Here is a 22764-nt window from a genome sequence, read left to right as displayed (position 1 = left end):
CTTCTCCATCCATGGGGTTTTCCAGGCAAGAATACTGGAGTGGGTTGCCATTTCCTTCTCTCTTCCCCACCCAGGGATTGAACCCAGTTCTCCTGCACTGAAGGCAGACGCTTTACCCTCTGAGCCACCAGGGAAGTCCCATTCATACAACAGTCACTCATGAATGAGAAAGCAGGCAAGCTTGGCTTTCACATGTTACGGGGGAGGGGCAGAGGGGAGGAGGAAAAGGAAAGTGCTTACGGCGGCAGCGGAAGGAGGAGGAGACTTTTTAAAGAGCAATCTTGGGCCGGAGCCATTTCAGCAGTAAGGAGAGCCTTCATTTTATCAACCTTGACCTTTCTGAGCATGGGGAGCACAAACAAGGAGGTGAGTACAGTCTGAATGGGTTTGCTTCTGTCTGTCTTGGTGAATCGTTGTCGGGCACACTTACTCTCTCTTTTGAGGAGAACAGAAGGCGCCTTAAGAATTGGAATTCTGAGAGTTCTCTTAGAATCCCTCACTTCTTTTTGAGGAGAAAAGAAGATGCCTTGATTCTTATGTTAAGAATTTCCTTCTCTTGTTAAAAAAAAGAAACTCCTGGATAGGATCATCGCCTGGTATATTGGATGAGATCCTTTAGTTTCCCTTCTATAGACACAGGTTCGAAACCAAAGTCGCTGAATCTGCCTTCACTGTTTCCCTGAGTCATTAGGGCCAAGGAATAATCAGAAATCAGACATACAGAGGAGCACTGCGGACAGCAATTAAGGCTGGAGAGGCTGTGGGGCTTGTCTAGAAACAAGCTACTCTGCCAGAGAAACTTGAGCCTTCTCCAGATCTCTTTCCCAGAACCAGGTCATTTTTGCCCTCCCAATTTTAATTAAGACTTTTGTAAGGGGGTAATTTTCTGTGTGGTCCAGTGGTTAAGACTCAGCATCCTTCTTGGGGCCAGGGTTTGATCCTTGGTTGGGGAACTAAGATCCCACTAGCCTCTTGGTGTGGCCAAAAAAAAAAAAAAAAACCCTTTTGTGCAGCCCCAAAGTTAGTAATTTGTGTAAGGGCTACGCAAATGTGAGATTTGAGTATGAATGTAAACCTGCTATAGAGATGTAAAGATGCCATACAAATGTTAATTTGTCCCATACTTCCATTTTGGAGGTAACAGGATTTAGATTTGGGAACAAAACTGAGATTTTTAATAATGATTTGTGGTTTGATTTCCATCTTAAATGCTTACCTGTGTGTCCTTAGTTATATAACCTCTGAACCTCAACTTCTGCATCTGAAAATTGAAAGAAAGAAAAGGAGTGTTGTCCTGTGGAACAATACCTGATAGAAGGTATAGACTCAACGGATGTTAGTTTCTTTGTCAAACAGTTTTATCCCTACTGTTCTCTTGTTTCTTTTGAATTAACCAGTATTTCTTACAACAAAAGGGAAAGGAGTAAGGGATGGTGGTGTGTGTAGAGTTGAGTGATATCCCTTCCGGCAAAGTAAATAGTTTGGGAAGGAGTTTTCGTGACAGTAGCTTGGAGCAATAGTAAAGGAGAGGTTTATCTGGTAGAGGTCAAGGAGGGGAATAGGGGAACAAAACCTTCCAGGTGAGGGAGAAAGGATATGGTGAGAGATCTTAGGGTTTTCCCCAAAGCAGAGGCTAGTTTCTTCTGTCTTTTTTCTTTTCTTTCTTTTGGGGGGAAGGGAGCTGTGCTGATTGGCTTGCAGAATCTTAGTTCCCCCACCCCCCAGCCAGGGATTGAACTTGGACCCTTGGCAGTGGAAGCACAGAGTCCTAACCGCAGGGCAGCAAGGGAATCCTCTCTTTTCTTGCACCTTCAGATCGACCTTCCATGTCCCCATCGCGGCTTCCCTTTCTTATAAAAAAAAACCCTAGTGTTAAGATGATGTCCGGAAGGGATTCCACACTGCCAACACAGCTCAATGATTGTCTCAGTACCTTGGACCGGAGGTACCTGAGGTTAGGCAGTGGGTGCAGTGGGTCGGACCCCAAAACAATGACCGCTTCCTCTGTCCCCAGAGCAACTCCACAGAGAAATCTGAAGAACATATGAGTTGCAGGCTTACATCAGTAGAAGTTGAAGAGGGACCGGGAACTTCTGCTGAAACAGAGATAGCAAAAAGCTCCGCACAGGGGACCAAAAGGAAAAGAGACACACAAAATAGCACAGGTAAGAGGGCCACCGTTCCCCAAATCGTGTTTCCTCGGGTCTGAGAAGACTGAGGGGTTCTTCTGAAAATGTAGGAAAGACATTTTCATCCTGTAAATCCGACACTTTGAAGCCTCCCTTACGTCTCACCTCCTGGTTCTGAGCATTCTCTCTCCTACTCTGCGCTGGGAGATAAGGAGCTCAATGTGTAGAGATCTGAGTACAGATGGGCATACATTTGAAATCCCACTGTTGAAGCTTCACTTTATGCTAAGCTGAGTCAAGGTCAGGGTGGAGGGTCAGTTGTCATTCACTCAGAATAATTAGGTAAATAACCTATGCTCAGTGTCACTATAGTTGTGACTGTTCTGGAGGCGTGTCCTTCGAAGCTTTCCTGGATGGTAAGAGGATGTGAGGGGCATCAGGAAACCGGAGCGCTGCCCCGCTGGGGTGGGCTGCAGGAGTTCTGGGCACGGGTAGCTGTGTGGCATTGCTGAGTGCTTTATTTTGTCTGATGGTGAGAGGGCCAGGTATCACTGAGCATTGATGACCTCAGTTCTAAAACTTTCTATTATTGCGTTGGGAATTGGAAGTGCACTCTCTAGGTCAGCCTTGAGAGAAGTGCAGTCTTGGACTGCACTTGGGTCTTGGGTCCAAGACCTCTAGAGTCTCAGCCTCTTCAGAGTCTGTGGCTTATTGCTCTCACAAAAAAGCAAGTGTGTGTGAGTAGTAGGGGGTTTTAGGAAGTAAGAAAACAGGGGTTCAGAAATGTCGTCAGCCTTAGGTTTGAGGTTCTGTCCCTTGGAGTTTGTGGCTTTCCAGGTGGCTCAGTGGTAAAGAATCTGCCCGCCAATGCAGGAGATGAGGGTTTGATCCCTGGGTCAGGAAGATCCCCTGGAGGAGGAAATGGCAACCCACTCCAGTATTCTTGCCTGGGAAATCCCATGGACAGAAGACCCTGGAGAACTACAGTCCACGGGCCGCGAAGAGTCAGCCGTGACTGCACACGCACGCCCTTGGAGGTTAGGTCATCTTTTGGGAGTCGCTGAATGGTACGGTGAGGATTAGACTACTGAGAACTGAAAGTGATTGCCCTCTTGACAGGGTAAAGGTCTACATGAAAGTTAACTGCTGCTCCTTCTCTCCCATTCCCCTCAGCCTGCGGTCCAGGAGACACGTCACAACGTGACGGCGTGAAACCTCCGAGGACCCCGACGCGGATCCCCATCCCCCCTCTTCCTTCTGTCCTGCCGCCTGTCAACCTGGTCCACAGGGATGTCATTCGAGCTTGGTGCCAGCAGCTGAAGCTGAGCACCAAAGGCCCGGTGAGAGTCAGGGTGGGGTGAGGCTCCTGGGAGGGCCCGCGAGCCTTAGTCTGACTGTTAACTCGCTCATCCTCTCCTCTTAGAAACTGGATGGATATAAACGACTCTGCGAATATGCTTACCCTCATCAAAAAGTGAGTAATCTGTAGGGAATGTGGCTCAGTAGAAGGTTTAGTTCTCATCCTAATTATTTATTTTCACATCAAGAGATGAGCAGAAGAATTGTCTTTCATCTTTTCAACCCTCTTTGTAGAACTTTCCTGCCACGGCACAGGAGGCCAGGATCCTGTCACTGTCGAAAAGGATAAAGATAGAAAAGGGGGAGCTACCCCTGGAAGGCTCCGAAGGGGCTGCTCCTCCTACAGGGGGGCCACCTGCCCTCGAGGGAGCTCCTCCGCCTCCTGAGGGAGTTGTCTCGACTTCTGCCCCCAACTCAGAAGCTGTGTTTGCCGCCTGGAGCAGGATGACAACCAGGGCCGTGAAGACGGAGCCAGTACACTCACAAGAGACTGGTGGTGAGCTCATTATTAAAATATATATATATATATATATTTCTTTGCGGTTGCACTGGGTCTTCGTTGCTGAACATGGGCTTTCTCTAGTTGCAGTGGGTGGGCTTCTGTTTTCTCTAGTTGCAGTGGGTGAGCCTTCCCTTGTCGAGCACAGGTTTGCAGGTGAGCCAGCTTCAGTACTTACAGCACTCGGACTCCAGGTAGTTGTGGCATCCAGGCTGAGTCACTCCATGGCTTGTAAAGTCTTCCCGTACCAAGGATACAACCGTGTGCCCTGCACTGGCAGGCGGGTTCCTATCCACGGGGCCACCAGGGAAGTCCCAGTAAGCTCTTTTTTTTTTTTTTTTAAGAACAGGATCTGGTTCAGGTGGGAAAAGAAGCTTCATTGATATTAACCACTGACTCACTTCAGGACATTATCAATGTCACCTGAAGGCATGGTGATTCCTAAGTCCCAGTCACAGATTTTTCTGATTCAGGTCTGGGTAGGGCCTGGGAATTTACATTTCCAGAATTTCCCAGGCACTGCTAATCTGGGGACCACACTTTGAGAAATACTGTTCTGAATGAATGATGTCATCAGAAGAGGACAGCAGTCTGGCTTAATTTTTTCCCCCTTTCTTTAAAGAACTTCAAAAGTAAAAGCAGGCTGTAAAATCAACTGCCTGAGCTAAAACCCTGTATCTCCTAGCATCTGTTAAGTAAGTGACATTAACAGCTATTTAATCTAGTTCCCAGGTTGCTCTGGGTAAAGTAGGTTAATAATAATATACCTACTTCGTGATGTTTTTGTAAGAGTTACAGGAGATAAAATTCAGTTCAGTTCAGTTCAGTCTCTCAGTCGTGTCTGACTCTTTGCGACCCCACAGACTGCAGCACGCCAGGCCTCCCTGTCCATCACCAACTCCTGGAGTTTACTCAAACTCATGTCCATTGAGGTTGGTGATGCCATCCAGCCATCTCATCCTCTGTTGTCCCCTTCTCCTCCTGCCCCCAATCCCTCCCAGCATCAGGGTCTTTTCAAATGAGTCAGCTCTTAGCATCAGGGTGCCAAAGTATTAGAGTTCAGCCTCAACACCAGTCCTTCCAATGAACATTCAGGACTGATTTCCCTTAGGACGGACTGGTTCAATCTCCTTGTAATCCAAGGGACTCTCAAGAGTCTTCTCCAACACCATAGTTCAAAAGCATCAATTCTTTAGCACTCAGCTTTCTTTATAGTCCAACTCTCATATCCATACATGACTACTGGAAAAACCATAGCCTTGACTAGATGGACCTTTGTTGGCAAAGTAATGTCTCTACTTTTTAATATGCTATCTAGGTTGGTCATAACTTTCCTTCCAAGGAGTAAGTGTCTTTTAATTTCACGGCTGCAGTCACCATCTGCAGTGATTTTAGAGCCCAAAAAGTAAAGTCAGCCACTGTTCCCACTGTTTCCCCATCTATTTGCCATGAAGTGATGGGACCAGATGCCATGATCTTAGTTTTCTGAATGTTGAGCTTTAAGCCAACTTTTTCACTCTCCTCTTTCACTTTCATCAAGAGGCTCTTTTATCAAGGAGATAAAATTAAGGAAGACCATGTACTGCTTAGCTCATTACAATGTCTGTTGAGACCCTTGTCCCCTAGTGACCTCCCCTGCCCCTCAGGAGCAAAACCTGGGACCATATCCTGCCCAGTGTCTTTTGCACACAGTGGGTTGTTAGTCCAGGACTTTGCTTCAGATGTGTAAGATACCCCTCTCCATTAAACCATTGATGTCACTAAAAAAATTTTTTTTTAATTTTTTTTAAGATATGAGACAGCTGAACTGATGGCCTTCCCAGACCTAATCTGGTTTAATGTTTCTCTTGAAGGGAACCAGAATGAATGCTTTTTGCCACAAAAATCTTGAGCTGAAGGCAATTAAGAAGCAGCAAACCCAGAAAAGGTTCTCCCTTTCTCGCCTAAAGGCAAGATATCCATTTTCCTTTTGCTGGAGACAGATTTATCCAGAGTAACCTGCAAACATACCTCATCCATGAGTTTCCTCTCATATATTTACCTTACCACTGTTTGCCACCCGTGGGAGCCTCAAACTGCTTCCCTTTGTCCTGTCACTTCTCTACAAATGTATTGTTCTTTGTCGGAAGTTGTTATATAAGAAGGAATATTCTAAGCTGCCATTTTGAGCCAGTTTTTGCTTTTTTCCCCTGAATTGTGTGTGCTGCCTGAACTCATCAACTGTTCTCCCCTTGTTAATGTTTTGGTTAGAATCCCAGCTGGGCAGAGGTAAGGTTTGACCCCACCCCCACCCCAGAACACATGGCCATCTGCCCACTTGCCTCTACACATCCAACTGTATTATTTTTTTCTTTTAAAACAAATTTCCCAGGAGCTGTTTTTGCATTATTTTCTAAGAGGAACAAAATGGAATAAGCATGTCTCCAGTGTTGGTGTCTGAGAGCTGGCACTTGAGAAAGACAGTTAGCTGTATCACAGGCCACGGTGCAGACTCAGACATCAGGCCTGGGTCAGTTAGTTGCATCACAGGCCGCGGTGCAGACTCAGACATTAGGCCTGGGTCAGTTATTTGCATCACTAAGGCCGCGGTGCAGACTCAGACATTAGGCCTGGGTCAGTTAGTTGCATCACAGGCCGCGGTGCAGACTCAGACGTTAGGCCTGGGTCAGTTAGTTGCATCACTAAGGCCGCGGTGCAGACTCAGACATTGGGCCTGGGTCTTGCTGTGCTCATCCTTGCCTCTCTGTTCCTCCCGCAGAGGTCCGGTGGTGCGTGGTCCACGGGAGAAGTCTCCCAGCTAACACAGGCGGCTGGGCTCAGTTAGAGTTTCACGCTGGGCAGGCCTGGGTGCCTGGAAAGCGAAGGAGGGTGTCCGCACTCTTCCTGATACCTTCTGGCGATTTCCCACCCCCACACCTGGAGGACAACATGCTGTGCCCTGAGTGTGTACACAGGTAATTACCCGGTACTTTTCTACACTGAATGTGGGCATCCGGTTTTTAGTTGGAGGGAGAAAGGAGATACGTATTTATCTCAATTAGCCCTGCATTTCAAGCACAAGTTGTCAGTAAAGAGTTTCACAAAATTTCTCGCTAGGAAAGTATATTCCTAGGAAAAAGAACATTTTTGGTCAAGGCTTAATGCATCTACCTGGAGACCCATAACTTTGAGGCAGTAACCACTGTATAATTACTATATCCCAGGTATATGTACTACACAGAAATAACAACTAGCGAAAAAATCCTTCATTTAAGTGGCCTACAGTATAATGCGGATAACTGCTATGTAAACAACTGTGTCACCATGCGATGACTGTGATCAAACGGGAAGTTTCTTAATTTAAAGGAAGAATTATCTAGATGTAAAGGAGGCTGTAAGATCATTTTTCAGTATAGGGATCAATGCCAAGGTTGTGAAAGGACTTTATCCTAAGAAATTGCCAGTAGTGACAGAATGTCGTGGAAAATAAGCTTCAGACCATCCCTGGGTGATGGACCACTGAAAGGTTTTAAGCAAGGAAATGAACCGAGGCTTACACAGCCGAGGAGGGTAGGATACAAGATCTATTAGAGAAATCATGTGGGATAATTCAGTTTCTCGTGTTTAAAGGGCCTGGCACCTTCTATAGGTGCCAAAAAAGAAACCTGGCTACTAGATAATTATTTGGGAATTACACTTAAACAAGAATAAGGATAAGAGCTGCTTTGGGGCTGAAGACAGCTTCAAGGAACAGCAGTGGCATATCAAATGAAGCTGAAGAAGAGACAGATAACATCATAGACTGGAAAGGACTGAAGCAGTGGAGAATGTAGAGGATTTGGGTTGGTTGAATAAGGGGAGGAGGGAAGCGCAGGCTGCAATGGGAGGACTTTTCTGAAAGGCGCGAATGGGGGAGTGGCAGGATGCTCAGAGGGAACTGTAATGTTTTCTGCTGGACAGGGCTGAGTGTGCTTCTGGGCTTAGCTTAGGAGAGGGGCCTATGGAGGAGGCGGATGGAAAGAGATCCATCCCTCTGAATAGAGGGGCTGGCTCAGCCCAGACTTGGTTCCCAGGGATCCATCTCCTCACCCCACAGTTGTGCAGGAAGCCATCCTGGGCTTCATTCCAAGCTCTCTGTTGGCCTGCTAGGGGCCCACGTTTGGTATCATCATGACTGAACGCCAGAGGTCTGGGGCAGTTGGAAAACTAAAGACTCAGGCGGTGGGGGGAAGAGTCTCCAGCGAGACTGTCCCCATCCACAGCCAGAAGCGCCAGCCTTCAGGCCCTGGCACAGGTACCCATCCCACAGGAGGAAGGATGTCAGTCTGCACTCCTCTTTCCCATTTCGGCTGTTCTGTTTCCTGCCACAATCCTTTGTCAAGCAAGTTGAATACAATGGAGGTCACTTTGGGTAGCCTTTTAATAACATTCTTGGGCCACTGGGCAAATGGTTTACATTCCCAGTGGGGTCTCTCCTGCCCATGAGCTGCACGGGAGGAGAACATATTAGAGAATAATATAACTTGAATATTGTCATTTCTTGATGGCATGGCCACATGCTTTCCACACATGGTCCTAAAGTTTAAGGGAGATTTTATTGGGATTTCAGGGTGGGTTTCTTGGTTCTTTTCAAGAATGCAACTGATATTTCCTCTCAATTCTGAAACATTTCATTTGCTTTGTAGGAATAAAGTTTTAACAAAAAGCCTGCAGTGAGATCATAATAGCAGGAAAAGGGTACAGCTATGATTATAATTAATGATAGAGAAGTGACTACAATCAACTCCACGGTGACTTTAGACAGCTGGACTCAGGGCCACTCCACTCTCTCCATGCCTCCGGCGTCCAGGGTACACAACCTGCTTACAAGGTCACGTGAAGAAAGAAAGTTGATGGGAAACACAAGCAGAAGTGACTGTCTCTCCAAAGATGACCAGCCCTAAGGGAGCAGAGGATAAAGGAGATGGGGACATTTAAAAATACTAAGTCACCGAATGGAATTAATTTGCTTGAAAATGCCTCAAGTAAATTTCTACATTGGACAAGACAGATCTTATAGGCAACAGTTGCAATTTGGTCATGTACACCTCAATCAGATATTCAACTTTATCATCACCAGGCATGGTACAAGCAGAAACGTGTTGTCACTGACAATATTCTTGCCCCAAAGACTCTATTCTCAGGGAAGTAATCAGTCCTGACGATGCCTCTTGTCTCAGCGTAATTAGGTGAGCTTACCTTCTGTTTGGTGTCAGTTACCTAGATGCACCCATCCGTATGTAAATATTCACAACCTATGCACTTAAGACGTCTATTTTATGTATATGTGAGTTATATATAATTTTTTTTAAGTGTTCTGGATTGAATGATACATTATAGTGCATCTAGTAAAAAGGCAACTAGAAAATTTTAAAATTAAAACTTTTCTTTTAAAATAAAAATACTCTAGGCCGGAGCAGGACTGAGGCTGGGCCAGGGCTGAGGCAGCCGACGCCCCTCCTTCCCATCTCTGGATCCTGCCCAGAGTAGGGGGCGGCTGCAGGCGAGGAGGGCGGAGGACCGCTGGGCGGTGCCGGCTGAGACAAGCTGTTTGCAGTTACAAGGCAGGGATCGCGGCAAACACCCACCACAGAAGCGCTGTGGCATTTGTTCCCCCGCCCGCCTAGCAGCCCCCAAGGAGACTAACTGCTTACTCACACAGAAACTAGTGGAGACTCTGAAGCCCTTTGGGGTTTTTGAAGAGAAGGAGGAACTTCAGTGCAGGATTTTAATTTTGGGAAAGTTAATTTGGGGAAAGACTGGATACGAGAAATCGGCAAAAGCAAGAATCTTCCGCAATCTGTAACTGAACATGCTGATGGGGAAATGTTTACATCTGGATCTTACAGATTAGGAGTGCATACCAAAAAATGCCGATATCGATGCGTTGTGTGTTGCACCAAGACATGTTGACTGAAGTGACTTTTTCACCTCATTCTATGATAAGTTGAAATTACAGGAAGAAGTAAACGATTTAAGAGCTGTTGAAGAGGCATTTGTACCAGATATCAAACTGTTTGATGGGATAGAGATTGATGGTTTGTTTGCAAGATTAGCACTGCAGACCATTCCAGAAAACTTGGACTTAAAACATGACAGTCTGCTTAAAAATTTACATGTGTATAAGAAGTCTTAATGATTGCAGGGTTTTGATTTCATAGCAAATCAATGAAATGGTTTTATGAGATGTTTTACATCTAGTATCAAACATTGACAACTTCAGGTTAACCCTGAGGGCTAACAAACTGTGGGCCAAATGTCATAACATCTACTCCAATATATTAGGTTTCCTCCGTGGTATCTCCTGGGATATGCTCGTAGCAGGAACTTGCCAGCTTTGTCCAAATGCGATAGCATCAACACTTGTACATACATTTTTCTTGGTATTTTCTAAATGATATGTGTTTAGATTATATTAAAATAAAGTTGATTATAGACACTGAAAAATAACATACTCCATTGTGTATGTGAAGTGATCCTTCTGAAATATACTGGATCATGACAATGCTCAAAACCCTTTCTTGAATCCTATTGATTCAGAGGGAAAACCAAAGTCCTTGTAATGACTTACAAGGCCTTGCTAAAGTGCCTTATACCCCACACCCCCTTTTCCTTAATGCTTATCTCCTCTAATTTATAATTTGTTTGTCTTCCCCAACAGTATAAAAAGATTTGTCAATTTTGTTTGTGCATGTGGACATCACAGCCTCCTAGAACTGCCAAACACATGGTTGGTAACTCAATAGATGTTTACTCAATGAATGATGAATGAAAAAGTTTGAAGTGAATTAGGAAAGGAGACAGATTGCAACTTACTTAGAAATCTATATTTTAAAATAAACTTCTGCCCTGTCTATATTCTTTTGGAAAGTAATTGCTGTGAGTTACCTCTTGGACAGGAAAAACTCTGTTGTGTTGACGCCGTGTTCTTCCTCCGTAACTCTTTTCATCATCTACAGTCTACTACCCAAAGTGAAAAAATAACACTTCTCTTTATTCAACTAATGCATAGGGTGGGAGTCATTGCCTGGAAGGGGCAAAAAGAGACTTCTTTGGTGAGGGAAGTATTTTCTGTCTTGACTAGGTAGTTGACTACCATTTTTCAAAACTTATCAAATAGGACACTAAAAATCTGTGTATTTTACTGTAAATTTTACCTCGAAAAGGGTTTGGTGATCAGAGAGGAAATGGTGTCTGTCACAGGTCTGTACTCCTAGGATCTGTATACTGAGACCTCAGTATATATTATATATATACACATATATATATAATATATTGAGGAGGCCCTCTTTTTTCTTATGATGGATGACAAAGGAGGACATGAGGAGAATTTATAACTGAGGAGGGTTATATAAGAGGCTCACAGAGACTGGGCAGGATTTTCTCTGTCTCAGGACTCATGTAGCTCTAACGAAAATGAATGTCAGAACTTCTTCTGCTCTTCCTCAAAAGCCCTGATTAAATCTTGCTTCATTGGTATCATTCTTTGATATATTCTGATTCTTAAAACTACTAAAATTATCTTTTTTATCTATACTGGATTGAAAGTCACTTATATCTTACTGTTAAGAAACACAAAAGGGACTGGCCTGGTGGTCTAGTGATTAATACCCTGAGCTCCCAATGCAGGGGGAAGGGTTTGATCCCTGGTCAGGGAACTAGATACCCACATTCCTCACCTGAGCGTTCACATGCCACTTTCCACTTGAACTCATGTATAATTGTCAAACCAATGCTTTCACATACTTCTATCATACAGCTATCCCTTCTTATAGGACATCTTCAGATTTCATTGTGGTTTTGAAATTACATTCTCTGAATAAAAAGCTCTTCCAAAAAAAGTTTGCATGTCACAACTAAGACCTGGTACAGCCAAGTAAAATAGTTAAAAAAACGGGGAAAAAAACACAAGAGCTTAAACTTTGAGGGCAGCTAGATAAAAGTTAAGTTTCTATCCTCAAAGCCAGTGAAGTTAACAGCTCACCTTTGCTAGGTTGAAACAAAGTTTCTTTTTCAAAAATTACGTTAGGAAAGTGACAGGCACTCAGCAAGAGTAATTGCTGTAATATCTACCATGTTTTGCCTCTACCTTTTCTACATGAAGTGATCTGTAATTACCAAGCACTTATTAGCCACTTCAAAGTTGTGTGGCTTTCGGAATTTATTTACTCTCTCTAGCCTTAGTTTTATTGAACATACAGTTTTATTTACATACAGTTAAATTTACCCATTTTAATGTATGTGTGTGTGCTAAGTCACTTCAGTCATGTCCCACTCTTTGCAACCCTATGGACCATAGCCTACCGGGTTCCTCAGTCCATGGGCTTCTCCAGGCAAGAATACTGGAGTGGGTTGCCATGCCCTCCTCCAGGGGATCTTCCCAACTCAGGGATCAAACTCAGGTCTCTTACACCTCCTGCATTGGCAGGAGGGTTCTTTGCCACTAGCGTCACCTGGGAAGCCCACTTGAGTGTACAGCAGTATCTTAATTGTGGTGTTAATTTACCCTCCATATAGATTCTTGATGGAATAGCAGTTAAAGAATTTTGTTCTTTTGGGGAGAAGGGATTATTTGTTGTATTATTATTGACTTAAGGAATCCTTTACACATAAATTCAGAATCAGCATGCCACGTTTTGCAACAAGAATCCTGCTGGGATCCTGATGAATCTTCCGGGCCAACGTGTGATGAGAAAAGTGGTATGTTGTAGGCCTAGAGTTATGGATTAACTCTAGAAAAATATCTGGGGTTGCGTCATAATGTGGTTAATGATAGCTATGTTTCTTGCAATAAGAATGCATTTAAATATGTTCCTCTGTAAGCAAATATCTGGCCTTAAGGAGAACGCAGTGTGTAAGAAGTTATGTAGAGTGAAAGAAGGCAGTAACGGAACGCTAGTGCTGGGGAAGACTCTTGAGAGTCCCTAGGACAGAAAGGCAATCAAACCAGTCAGTCCTAAAGGAAATCAACCCTCAAGATTCATTGGAAGGGCTGATGCTGAAACTGAGGCTCCAATACGTTGGCCACCTGATGCAAGGAGTCAACTCATTGGGAAAGACCCTAATGCTTGGGAAGATTGAGGGCAAGAAGAGAAGCAGATGACAGAGAATGAGATGGTTGGATGGCATCACTGACTCAATGGACATGAGTTTGAGCAAACTCAGGGTGATAGTAAAGGACAGGGAAGCCTGGAGTGTAGCAGTTCATGGGGTCAGAAAAAGTCGGACACAGCTTAGCAACTGAACAACGACAAATGGAATGCAGGTGGGTTGTATGTAGTGTGGAGGGTATTGTGAAGTGAAGGTAATCATCACCTGTGTTAATTCGAAGACTTTGTTAATATAACTCAACTAGTATCTAATGCAATGATCTGACCTGTGGGTGGGGCCTATAAAACAAAGGAGATGATACATATGTGCGTTTTGTAAAGTGTTAATAACTCGCAAAGACTAAGGAAGTCAGGAGTCCAACACCTAGGTTTGAGACCACATGTGCCATTTTAGTAGATGGTTGATATTATCCATTACCTAAATAGTAATGATGATGATATTTATCTCAGGATTATAAAAATAAATGAGACACATTAATATATTAACATCTCATATAATTAATTAGAGATGTATAATATACTTCATTCATTGAAGGTCTATGCAAATGTTATTTATGACTATTTTATTTCATTCTTTCTTAGTTTCTGTTGCCCCAAAGAGAATATCAACTATTAAGTTGCTCTAAACAGAATATTTCCCTGGCCAACCAGTCTGCTCCTATGGATGGGCTACCTTGAGACACTTTATGTAGCTGGTGCCAACAACATAATTTGAGTAGTGATAGCAAGGTTAGTAAATTGGGAATTTGTGCTGCTTAGAACAAAGATGGGAATGTGAATTCTTTTATTAACTTTTTATTTCTCTCTTATTCTCTGCAGGAAAGAAAAAGCAATTTTGTGTAAACACGCGTTATTTTTTAAAGTCACTTTTTGGAAAGGCATTAGTGGTATAAAATCATAATTCTTACACTGAATCATTTTGCCTAATTTTGGCATAAAGAAAGGCCATAAAGAAAGCAGGCAGATAAAGAAGGGGAGGACATTATTCCTAGTGTCTATTCTCATACATTACTCTCTCCACATTCCATGTTGAACTATTGAAATAAATAGCACTCATTAAAAAAATGGTAGTAGTATCTTACTTTTGGACACTGATCATGAGAGAGACCTGTTTGTAGAATATGCTCACCTTAGCAGAAAAGGTCCAGAAATTGTCACATTTGAGAAGAGACCTGATATTATCTTGCTAAGAATGAAAGAAATATATATATATACACATATATCAACTAAAAGAACCAAAAAGAGAGAGTTCAGCAATGCCTCAGCAACGCCCTACATGAGGCGAGAAGATTGAAGTAGTCACTACCTTTCACATGGCTAAAAGATTTGTGATAAATAACTCAGACTAAGAGTCTGTACAATTATTACATTTGAGAAAAAGATCAAGATGGGAGAATCCTGTTGCAGTTGCCCTAGCCGCTGGTAGTACCACTTCTGCGTTGTGGACCCAGAAAGTCTCTGGTAAGACTGATAAAAGTGCTGGTCAGAAAAGGGGCAAGAAGCTTCATTTTAATTAGCTTCAAATGGAAATAAAGTGATGGAACAAGACACTTACCATTTAACCGTTCATAAGTTGGAAAATATTTTTTCCATAAAGCTTCTCTTCACTGGCTGTAGCTCACTTACTACCGGCAGATGTCAATGCTTTTCCTGAATTGATTTCTAAGCCAAGTGATTTGGCCCATGTTCTTTTCTCATCACTGAGTGTAATTATAATTTCAGAGAAAAGAATAAAGTGTTGATGTGCTCAGAAGAGGGTGCCACAATCTGAGTGTCCTCTATTTCTCTTCTTTCTTCAAGGGATTCTAGTGAAGGGAGTATAGCTCTGTGGTGTGACAATCATGCAAACGTGCCTTTCAACTCTGTACTGCGGGTCACTGGCCCCATCTTGCACACCACTGCTATGAAGTTCACACCTGCTCTATAACTTCCATCTATTCCTCCCAGCCACTAAGAGTAGCAGGGATTCTAAAGTTGGGGCAGTCTTATGCCTTAGACTCAAGGACTCCTCGTCAGCCTTGCTGAAACACCCTTAGAATGGCCCTGTATATCAACACTCTTCTACCCAAACCCCCTTCCTGCCCTTCACATGGGTCAGACCTACATCACAGTCTTACAGCTCTCCTGGCCTTCTGTCTCCCTTCTTATTTTCCTTTGCGGTTGTTTTCTATACCAAGTCTCTTGCACACCCAGTCCCTTCATGCCATCTGCTTCTTGAAAGACATGAACAAATACATACCATGCCAGAAGCAGTCAGAAGAAAACAAGCAATGCGATTCTGGAACGGGCTCACTGATCTGCTGGTGAACACAGAAAGGCAGCATTCTGAGCTCTGTGCAGAGGACGGACAGTCCCTGGCACACAGCGGTGGTCCAGTCGCTGAAGGTATCACTGGAGGAAGTCTGGCAAAACGTCCTGGTAGGAGGGGAATGCCCTCATAAGTGCTATAATTCAGGCATTTGGAAAATAAAGGTGTCAAAGATCCTATAAAGTTAGTGGAGTTGGCTGCTTACTGGTAAGTTGTATTAATGTCCATCAATGGGATAATAAGAAACTGAGGGCCATTAACAAGCCTTGGAAGACTAAATATGAGATGTGAGAGCCAAAAAGCATCTAGTAATTTCCAGAGGCCCGCATCTCCTGCTGTTAGATGAGTGGACACAGCTGAACGGCAAACAGGAGCTCTAATAGCTAAAGTTGCAGAGCTACAGAGCCTTAACATTTTAGCCAAAGCAGGTCTAATATGCTAAAGTCAGCAAACTGATTGGGAAAAATCTTGGACCCTGAAACATCAGGTGGGGACATTGGGATGGACGCCCGTGAAAGTGTTGGCTCTGTACAGCCCTGTGAATTCTCAGACTTCTCAGAGCTGATCTGCAGTCCCCTAGTAAGAGCTAACACAACCTGCATGCTGGAGGATGCTGCACAATGCCCCCGCCCCCCTCCTCCCAAAGATAGTCATGACAGGTGCTACCATCAAAAGTGTCCTCCAGATTCCTCTCCCAGCTACTAGGCCAATAGCTGAGAATTACATTCCAGCATAACCCAGCTGAGGACGTGATGGGTCTGGCAAGGGAGGAAAGAGAACACACACTGAAGGATCTGTAGACATTAGCCAGCATGTACTGGCAGGAGTTAGGGGGATAATTCTTTCGCTAGTTTTTAAAAGCAGTTGATCAAAAGGACTGGACTATGACATTAGATCGGAGAAGGCAATGGCAGCCCACTCCAGTCCTCTTGCTTGGAAAATCCCATGGACGGAGGAACCTGGTGGGCTGCAGTCCATGGGGTCGCTGAGTCAGACATGACTGAGCGACTTCACTTTCACTTCCCACTTTCATGCATCGGAGAAGGAAATGGCAATCCACTCCAGTGTTCTTGCCTGGAGAATCCCAGGGACGGCGGAGCCTGGCACGCTGCCATCTATGGGGTCACACAGAGTCGGACACGACTGACGCGACTTAACATTAGCATGACATTAGATAAGCAAGAATTCACTGGGTTGGGGGAATATTTTCTCTTTGCACAGGATTTAAGCTCTTAGCAAGGATCTCATGAGATGGGACAGAGTCACAGCTAGGATGATTCTTAGAGGTCTGGGGAGAGGGGGAAAATAATAGCCAAGCAAAGTATAAATGCCCAAGCTTCCCTGGCAGAGGGTGGAGGAGGGAATAAAGAGGTGAGCAAAGTGGACCTGCAGGGCAGGAATGTTACGTGAGGCTGGAAACCCACCAGAGGATGCTCCATGGGAGGGCCCAGCTTTCACCATGGCCATCAGGAATGTGATGGAGAAGGGGAGGCAGTATTGCTGAGAAGGTCAATGGTCCTCTGAAGATCAGGATGATGGTAGGTGAGGCTGGCACAGAACTGGGCTAGTTAATGTCATTCTGGGGGTGATGGGCCCTGAAGTCAATGAGCCAGATGGTGCCACTTAACAAGCAGAAACCAGGAGGCTACAAATACCAGGAGGGTTGGAGGGAAGCCAAGGTGGCTTGGTTCCCAGGAGGCTGTGGAGATGGTTAATAGACCGTGGTGCCTAGGGTCAAAGTAGATGGGAAGCCAACAAGGATGCTTCTTCATTTTTTTTTTTTTTTTAATGTAGAGGTGAGCAAATACTTTTATTTTAAAAATTTCTAGTTTTATTGAGATGTAATTGACATAAACCACTGTACAATCTGACTCATTTGAGAAGACCCTGATGCTGGGAAAGATTGAAGGCAGGAGGAGAAGGGGATGACAGAGGATAAGATGGTTGGATGGCATCACCAACTCGATGGACATGGGTTTGGGTGGACTCCGGGAGTTGGCAATGGGCAGGGAGGCCCAGCATGCTGTGGTTCATGGGGTCGCAGAGTCAGACATGACTGAGTGACTGAGCTGAACTGAACTAAATTGTATAAGTTCAAGGTGTGTAACAATAATCTGATACATCTGCTGGTGAGTACTCAGTCGTGTCTGACTCTTTGTGACCCCATGGACTATAGCCCACCAGGCTGCTCTGTCCATGGAATTCTCCAGGCAAGAAGACTGGAATTCATTGTCATTTCCTATTCCACTGGTACACTTACCTATTGTGAAAAAAGATGCTTCTTAACACCTACAATTAAAGTCAAGAATAGAGGAGCAGGAGGACTTCCCTGGAGGTCCCAGGTTGGGGAACTGGGATCCCAGAAGCCAAACAGTGTAGGCAAAAAAAAAATAGAGAATCAGGAGGCTGAGGGCAGTCACTCTAATAAAAAAAGTCACCATCTCTTGCTTAGTTCCCAGACATGAACTGATTTTTAGATCTAGAATCCACTAGTTGATGAGATGGTTGGCTTCCTATGAAGGACTCTATAACCACCATAAAAAGCAAAGTATATATTGCTTATGTTCATTCCTCCAGTCTTTCCCCAAAGGGATATATAGCCATTTAATGATGTAACTGTACACTGGAAAAGAGAAATGAGACCTTTAAAGACTATTGGACACAGGGTCTGTATTGACTATGATCTCAAATTATCATCATGACCCTCTTCTTCTTAGCTTGGGGGCTTAAAGGAGCCCAGTAGTAGCTGAGTCCTGGCTAAAGTCTAGCTCGAGGAGGCCCATTGCTTTTTATGAAAACCAGGGATTGTTTGTCCAGTCTCTGAATGTAAAAACTGGAATCGATGTATTTGTCACGTGAAGTAACTGTCATATTGGGTCCTTGGCATGAGGAATAAGAACTATTGCAGCAGGAAGGCCAATTTGAAACTTCTCAAACTGCTTCCTATCCCACCTTGGTGTGCATAGATTCTAAATTCCCTAGTCATGAAACTCAGCTTGAGGTAACATATATTGGTATTTCACAGCATCAAGAATGGGTTGAAAAATTCTGTAAAGCAATTATCCTTCAATTAAAAGATAAATAAATTTTTTTAAATGTACATGCTAAAAAAATACTGGGTCAAATCTGAAAAAGAATATGTATATATGCATATATATATACATACACATATATATATACACACATACATACATACATACATATACAAAATCAAATCACTTTCCTGTACTCTTGAAACTAACCCAACATTGTAAATCAACTGTATTTCAATTAAGAAAAAAGAATAGGTTGGCTGGGAGGTATTATGGTCAGCAAGAAATTTCAATAAATGATTAGAGATGCTTTAGACAAGAAATAAGACAATGGCAGTAGAATTAAGAAGAAATAATAGGAAGCAAGATATGTCTTTGACTCCACAGGACTTAAACCTATTGGAATTTAAGGAAAAGGGGTGTTTTATGTTTTCACCTTTAGATGGCTAGGTGGATGATAATACATCTCAAGGAGAAGAAATACCAAAAGTGGTAAAAATTTGGTAGGGATGTCACTGAGTTTATTTCTCTTCTTCAATTTTTTTTTTCTTTTTTACTCCACCATGCAGCAGGTGGGCATGCAGAACTTCCTCAAGCAGGGATAGAGCCCATGTCCCCTGCAATGGAAGCGTGGAGTCTTAACCACCGGACTGCTGGGGCAGCCCACTGCGTTTATTTCTTGTTAGGTTTGAAAGGCATAAGCAGGATATACCACAACTTGGGTCAGTAAGGCAGGCAAAAAGACTGGGCTAGAAATATATATGTAGGACTCATCAGCATGTAGATGGAAGTTGAAATTGGAAAAATGGATGAAACTGTTCTACAGAAGCATAAAACATGATCAAGAATAGATGGACATCAATATTTTAGGAGTGGGAAAGGAGACAGAAAAACAATTAGACGAAGGTGGAAAGGAACTAGACAGAGTAAAAAGATGTGTACAAGGCTTCCCTGGTGGGTCAGTAGTTTAGAGTGTGCCTTCCAACGCTGGAGACACTGGTTTGATGCCTGGTCTAGGAAGATCCCACCTTCCGCAAGGCACCTAAGCCCAGGCGCGACTACTGCTGAGCCTTTGTGCTGCAACTGCTGAAGCTCACGTGCCCGAGAGCCTGTGCTCGACAACGAGGAGTCACCGCAATGAGAAGCCTGCAACTAGAGGGTAGCCTCCACTCGCCAAAACTGGAAAAAGCCTGCACACAGCAATGAAGGTCCAGTGCAGCTAAAAGATAAAGAAAAGATGTGTTCAGAAAGTTGAACTGGGAAAGAACAGAGAGAGAGCGAATAGTAAGTAAATAAAATGATCGTGTTAAAAGAGCTGAGTGTTTTAAGTGGGATGAAGTTAAACACCTTTGAGTGCTAGTAGGATAGAATTTGTAAAGAGTGAGAGGTGGAAAACTCAGGAGGGAACAAATGACTGATAGCGACATAGGAGGAAATAACTTCAGTTTACATTTCTTGGCCTGAGTCCCCATCCTTCCTCACCCACAATCCTCATATAGTGGCCATTGCTCAGGGCTCCAAAAATTTTTGGCACCGATCTTCAGCCATGTCAAGAGGACAACATGAATCGTCAACTTGTCTCATAGCTATTCCATGTCTCATAGGAGATTTATGTTGGTGAAAATGCAGAATGCATTCAATATGGAAAGAGGAAGGTGAAACAAGACTTGGTTCGACTGGCCAAGATCACTTGCTGCTGGGGCTAAATTTGCAACTATTATTGAAGAATCTACAGCCAGATTAACTCCCTATCCATTCATTGAAAGTTTTCCTTGCTTCCTCATCTCACCTGACTGTCAGGCTCTGTCCTAACCACATCCTCTGAGTCAGTACAGAACACAAGATAGCCCTTATTAGTTTGGATTCTGAATTTAAGATTCTCCTAATTGTGACTGTTGCTTCCTGACAGAGATTTTTTTTTTTCTGTAAAAACAAAGAAAGAAAAGAAAGAAAAAGAAATCGGCTAATATATTCTTGATCAGAAGGTGAAGATCGGCAACTAGTGCTGTAAAGTAGAAATAAAATTTCAGTAATCCTTGTAAGTGGGGATTCTTGAAATGAAGGATGATGTAGCAAGGTTGGGAACATCTTTCAGAGTGCAAGTTATTCTTTCCTCCTCAGGAAATGGAAGAACTCAGCAGCTATCCCTTCTGCCTGAGAGGGACACTGTGCCACAGTGCCCAGAACTGCTGTTTCTCAGAACCACAGTGTTCTGGGAGCTCTCTTACAGGTTTTTAACTTTCGACCAGAGTGCCTCCAGTTTTCTCTCTTATATGTTAGAACTGCCTTGCAACGCAGGGGTCAAAATTATAGAGTATGTTCCTTTGACTGAAAAGAAAAAAGCTTTTGAAAAACATTTATCTAGACAAAACAATACAATGCTTTACATATTTAACTTATGTAGTAAGTAAAGTATATTTGAAATAGGTAATGCATTTAAAAAAGACTTTAGAAATGTATTATAATTTTGTTTAGTTGGTGGGCGGGGGCCCCTTGACTCCTCACTGCAGGGGCATTTTTTGTAAGAGTGTGGGCTCTCGGTGCAGGAGCTTCAGTAGTTGCAGCCCTTGGACCCTAGAGCACAGGCTCAGTAGTTGTGGCTCACGGTCTTAGTCACTCCCTGGGATGTGGGGTCTTCTTGGATCAGGGGTCCAACTGGTGTCCCTTGCCCTTCAAGGCGGATTCCTAACCACTGGACTATCAGGGAAGCCCTAGGTAATGCATTTTATTTCATAGGTCCATATATAACTGTGGTTAGAAAAAGTCCTCTTTTCCTGAATTTGTGAAAGATACTAAGTCTGGTATTTCCTTCAAAATAACCCAAGGGAGGGAGAGTAGGTGGCCATTCAGATTAAATCAGACTGCGTGCATGCTAAATTGCTTCAGTTGTGTCCCATTCTCTTCCCTGTAGCTCAGACGGTAAAGAATCTGCTTGTAATGCAGGAGACCTGGGTTTGATCCCTAGGTTGGGAAGATGCCCTGGAGAAGGGAACGGCAATCTACTCCAGTATTGTTGCCTGGAGAATCCCATGGACAGAGGAGCCTGGCGGGCTACGATCTGTGGAGTCGCAAAGAGCTGGACACGACTGAGCGACTAACACTTCTATGGACTGTAGTCTGCCAGGCTCCTCTGTCCATGGGATTCCTCAGTAAGAATATTCTAGTGGGTTGCCATTTCCTTCTCCAGGGGAATCTTCCTGGGAATCCCAGGGATCTGAACTGGGGTCTCCTGCATTGTAGGCAGATTCTCTAGCATCTGAGCTAATAAGGAAGCCTGAATCAGGTTAGCTGGGGGTCAACAGTTGTCAAAGCTTGATGACTGATCCATGAGGACTGAAGATATTACTGTCTGTTTTTATATGTTTGAACTTTCCCATAGTGTAATGTTTTCAAAAAGCAGGAGATTAAAAAGCCTAAGAAAATAAATAAGATAATTACATTGTAATAAATGCTAAGAAATACGGTAATGAATGGTCTTTCCACTCAAAGTCCTATCTTAACCTAAGGCACTGGACTCATTCTGTACTGGCTACCAGATCAACTCTCTTCTAAATCATCCAGAAAAAGCCTGTCAGGTGGGGCCACACCCAAGCGGAGAGATGAAGTGTTTTCTTGGCTGAATCTCTATGGGCCAATTCAGTTTCCACCCTGAAAGGGAGGAGCCAGGATTCCAAGCATTGTCTGCTTAATCTAAAACCATTTGGTCACACCCTGATCTAGCCAAAGTTTATAGATTTTAGGTGCAGGAAGAACTACCCTGAGGGCTTTCAAAGCACGGATTTCTGGATCTTGTCTTGTGCTCAAGGATTTGATTTTGAGAGTCTGGTTGGAGTTTCATAGTTTACTTTTCCAACCATGCATTTGTGTGTGCTCAGTCGTGTCTGATTTTTTTCGACCCTATGGACTGTAGCCTGGTAGGCTCCACTGTCCATGGGATTCTCCAGGCAAAAATACTGGAGTGGGTTGCCATTTCCTCCTTCAGGGGATCTTCCCCACCCAGGGATTGAACCCAAATGTCCTGCATTGGCAGGTGGATTCTTTACCACTGCGCCCCCCCAGTTCTTAAGCAAATCGAGACTGAGTCCTTGCACTTTGGATACTTTATAGTACTAAGCTAAAGCTACCCGTCAGATATGCAGATGACACCACCCTTACAGCAGAAAGTGAAGAAGTAAAGAGCCTCTTGATGAAAGTGAAAGAGGAGAGTGAAAAGTTGGCTTAAAGCTCAACATTCAGAAAACTAAAATCATGGCATCTGGTCCCATCACTTCATGGCAAATAGATGGGGAAACAGGGGAAACTGGCTGAC

The 22764-nt window shown here is 43.7% G+C and overlaps 1 protein-coding gene and 1 pseudogene across 1 annotated transcript; both read left to right on the top strand.

Annotated features, from left to right (window-relative positions):
- The first annotated feature begins 254 nt into the window (after window positions 1-254).
- DPPA4 (developmental pluripotency associated 4) lies at window positions 255-8810 on the top strand. The gene is made up of 7 exons (XM_043892561.1): window positions 255-366; window positions 2015-2165; window positions 3303-3469; window positions 3553-3603; window positions 3723-3984; window positions 6746-6941; window positions 8652-8810. Exons 1-7 carry the CDS (start codon window positions 346-348, stop codon window positions 8680-8682), a joined length of 879 nt encoding a protein of 292 aa, XP_043748496.1. The 5' UTR covers window positions 255-345; the 3' UTR covers window positions 8683-8810.
- A 171-nt stretch (window positions 8811-8981) lies between these two features.
- LOC122687396 lies at window positions 8982-10403 on the top strand (annotated as a pseudogene).
- The last annotated feature ends 12361 nt before the right edge of the window (window positions 10404-22764 follow it).

The sequence above is a fragment of the Cervus elaphus genome, chromosome 31 (genome assembly GCF_910594005.1).
Source record: "Cervus elaphus chromosome 31, mCerEla1.1, whole genome shotgun sequence".
Lineage (NCBI taxonomy): Eukaryota > Metazoa > Chordata > Mammalia > Artiodactyla > Cervidae > Cervus > Cervus elaphus.
The sequence above is the reverse complement of the archived record's forward strand: the minus strand, read 5'-3'. Positions and strand labels throughout refer to the sequence as shown.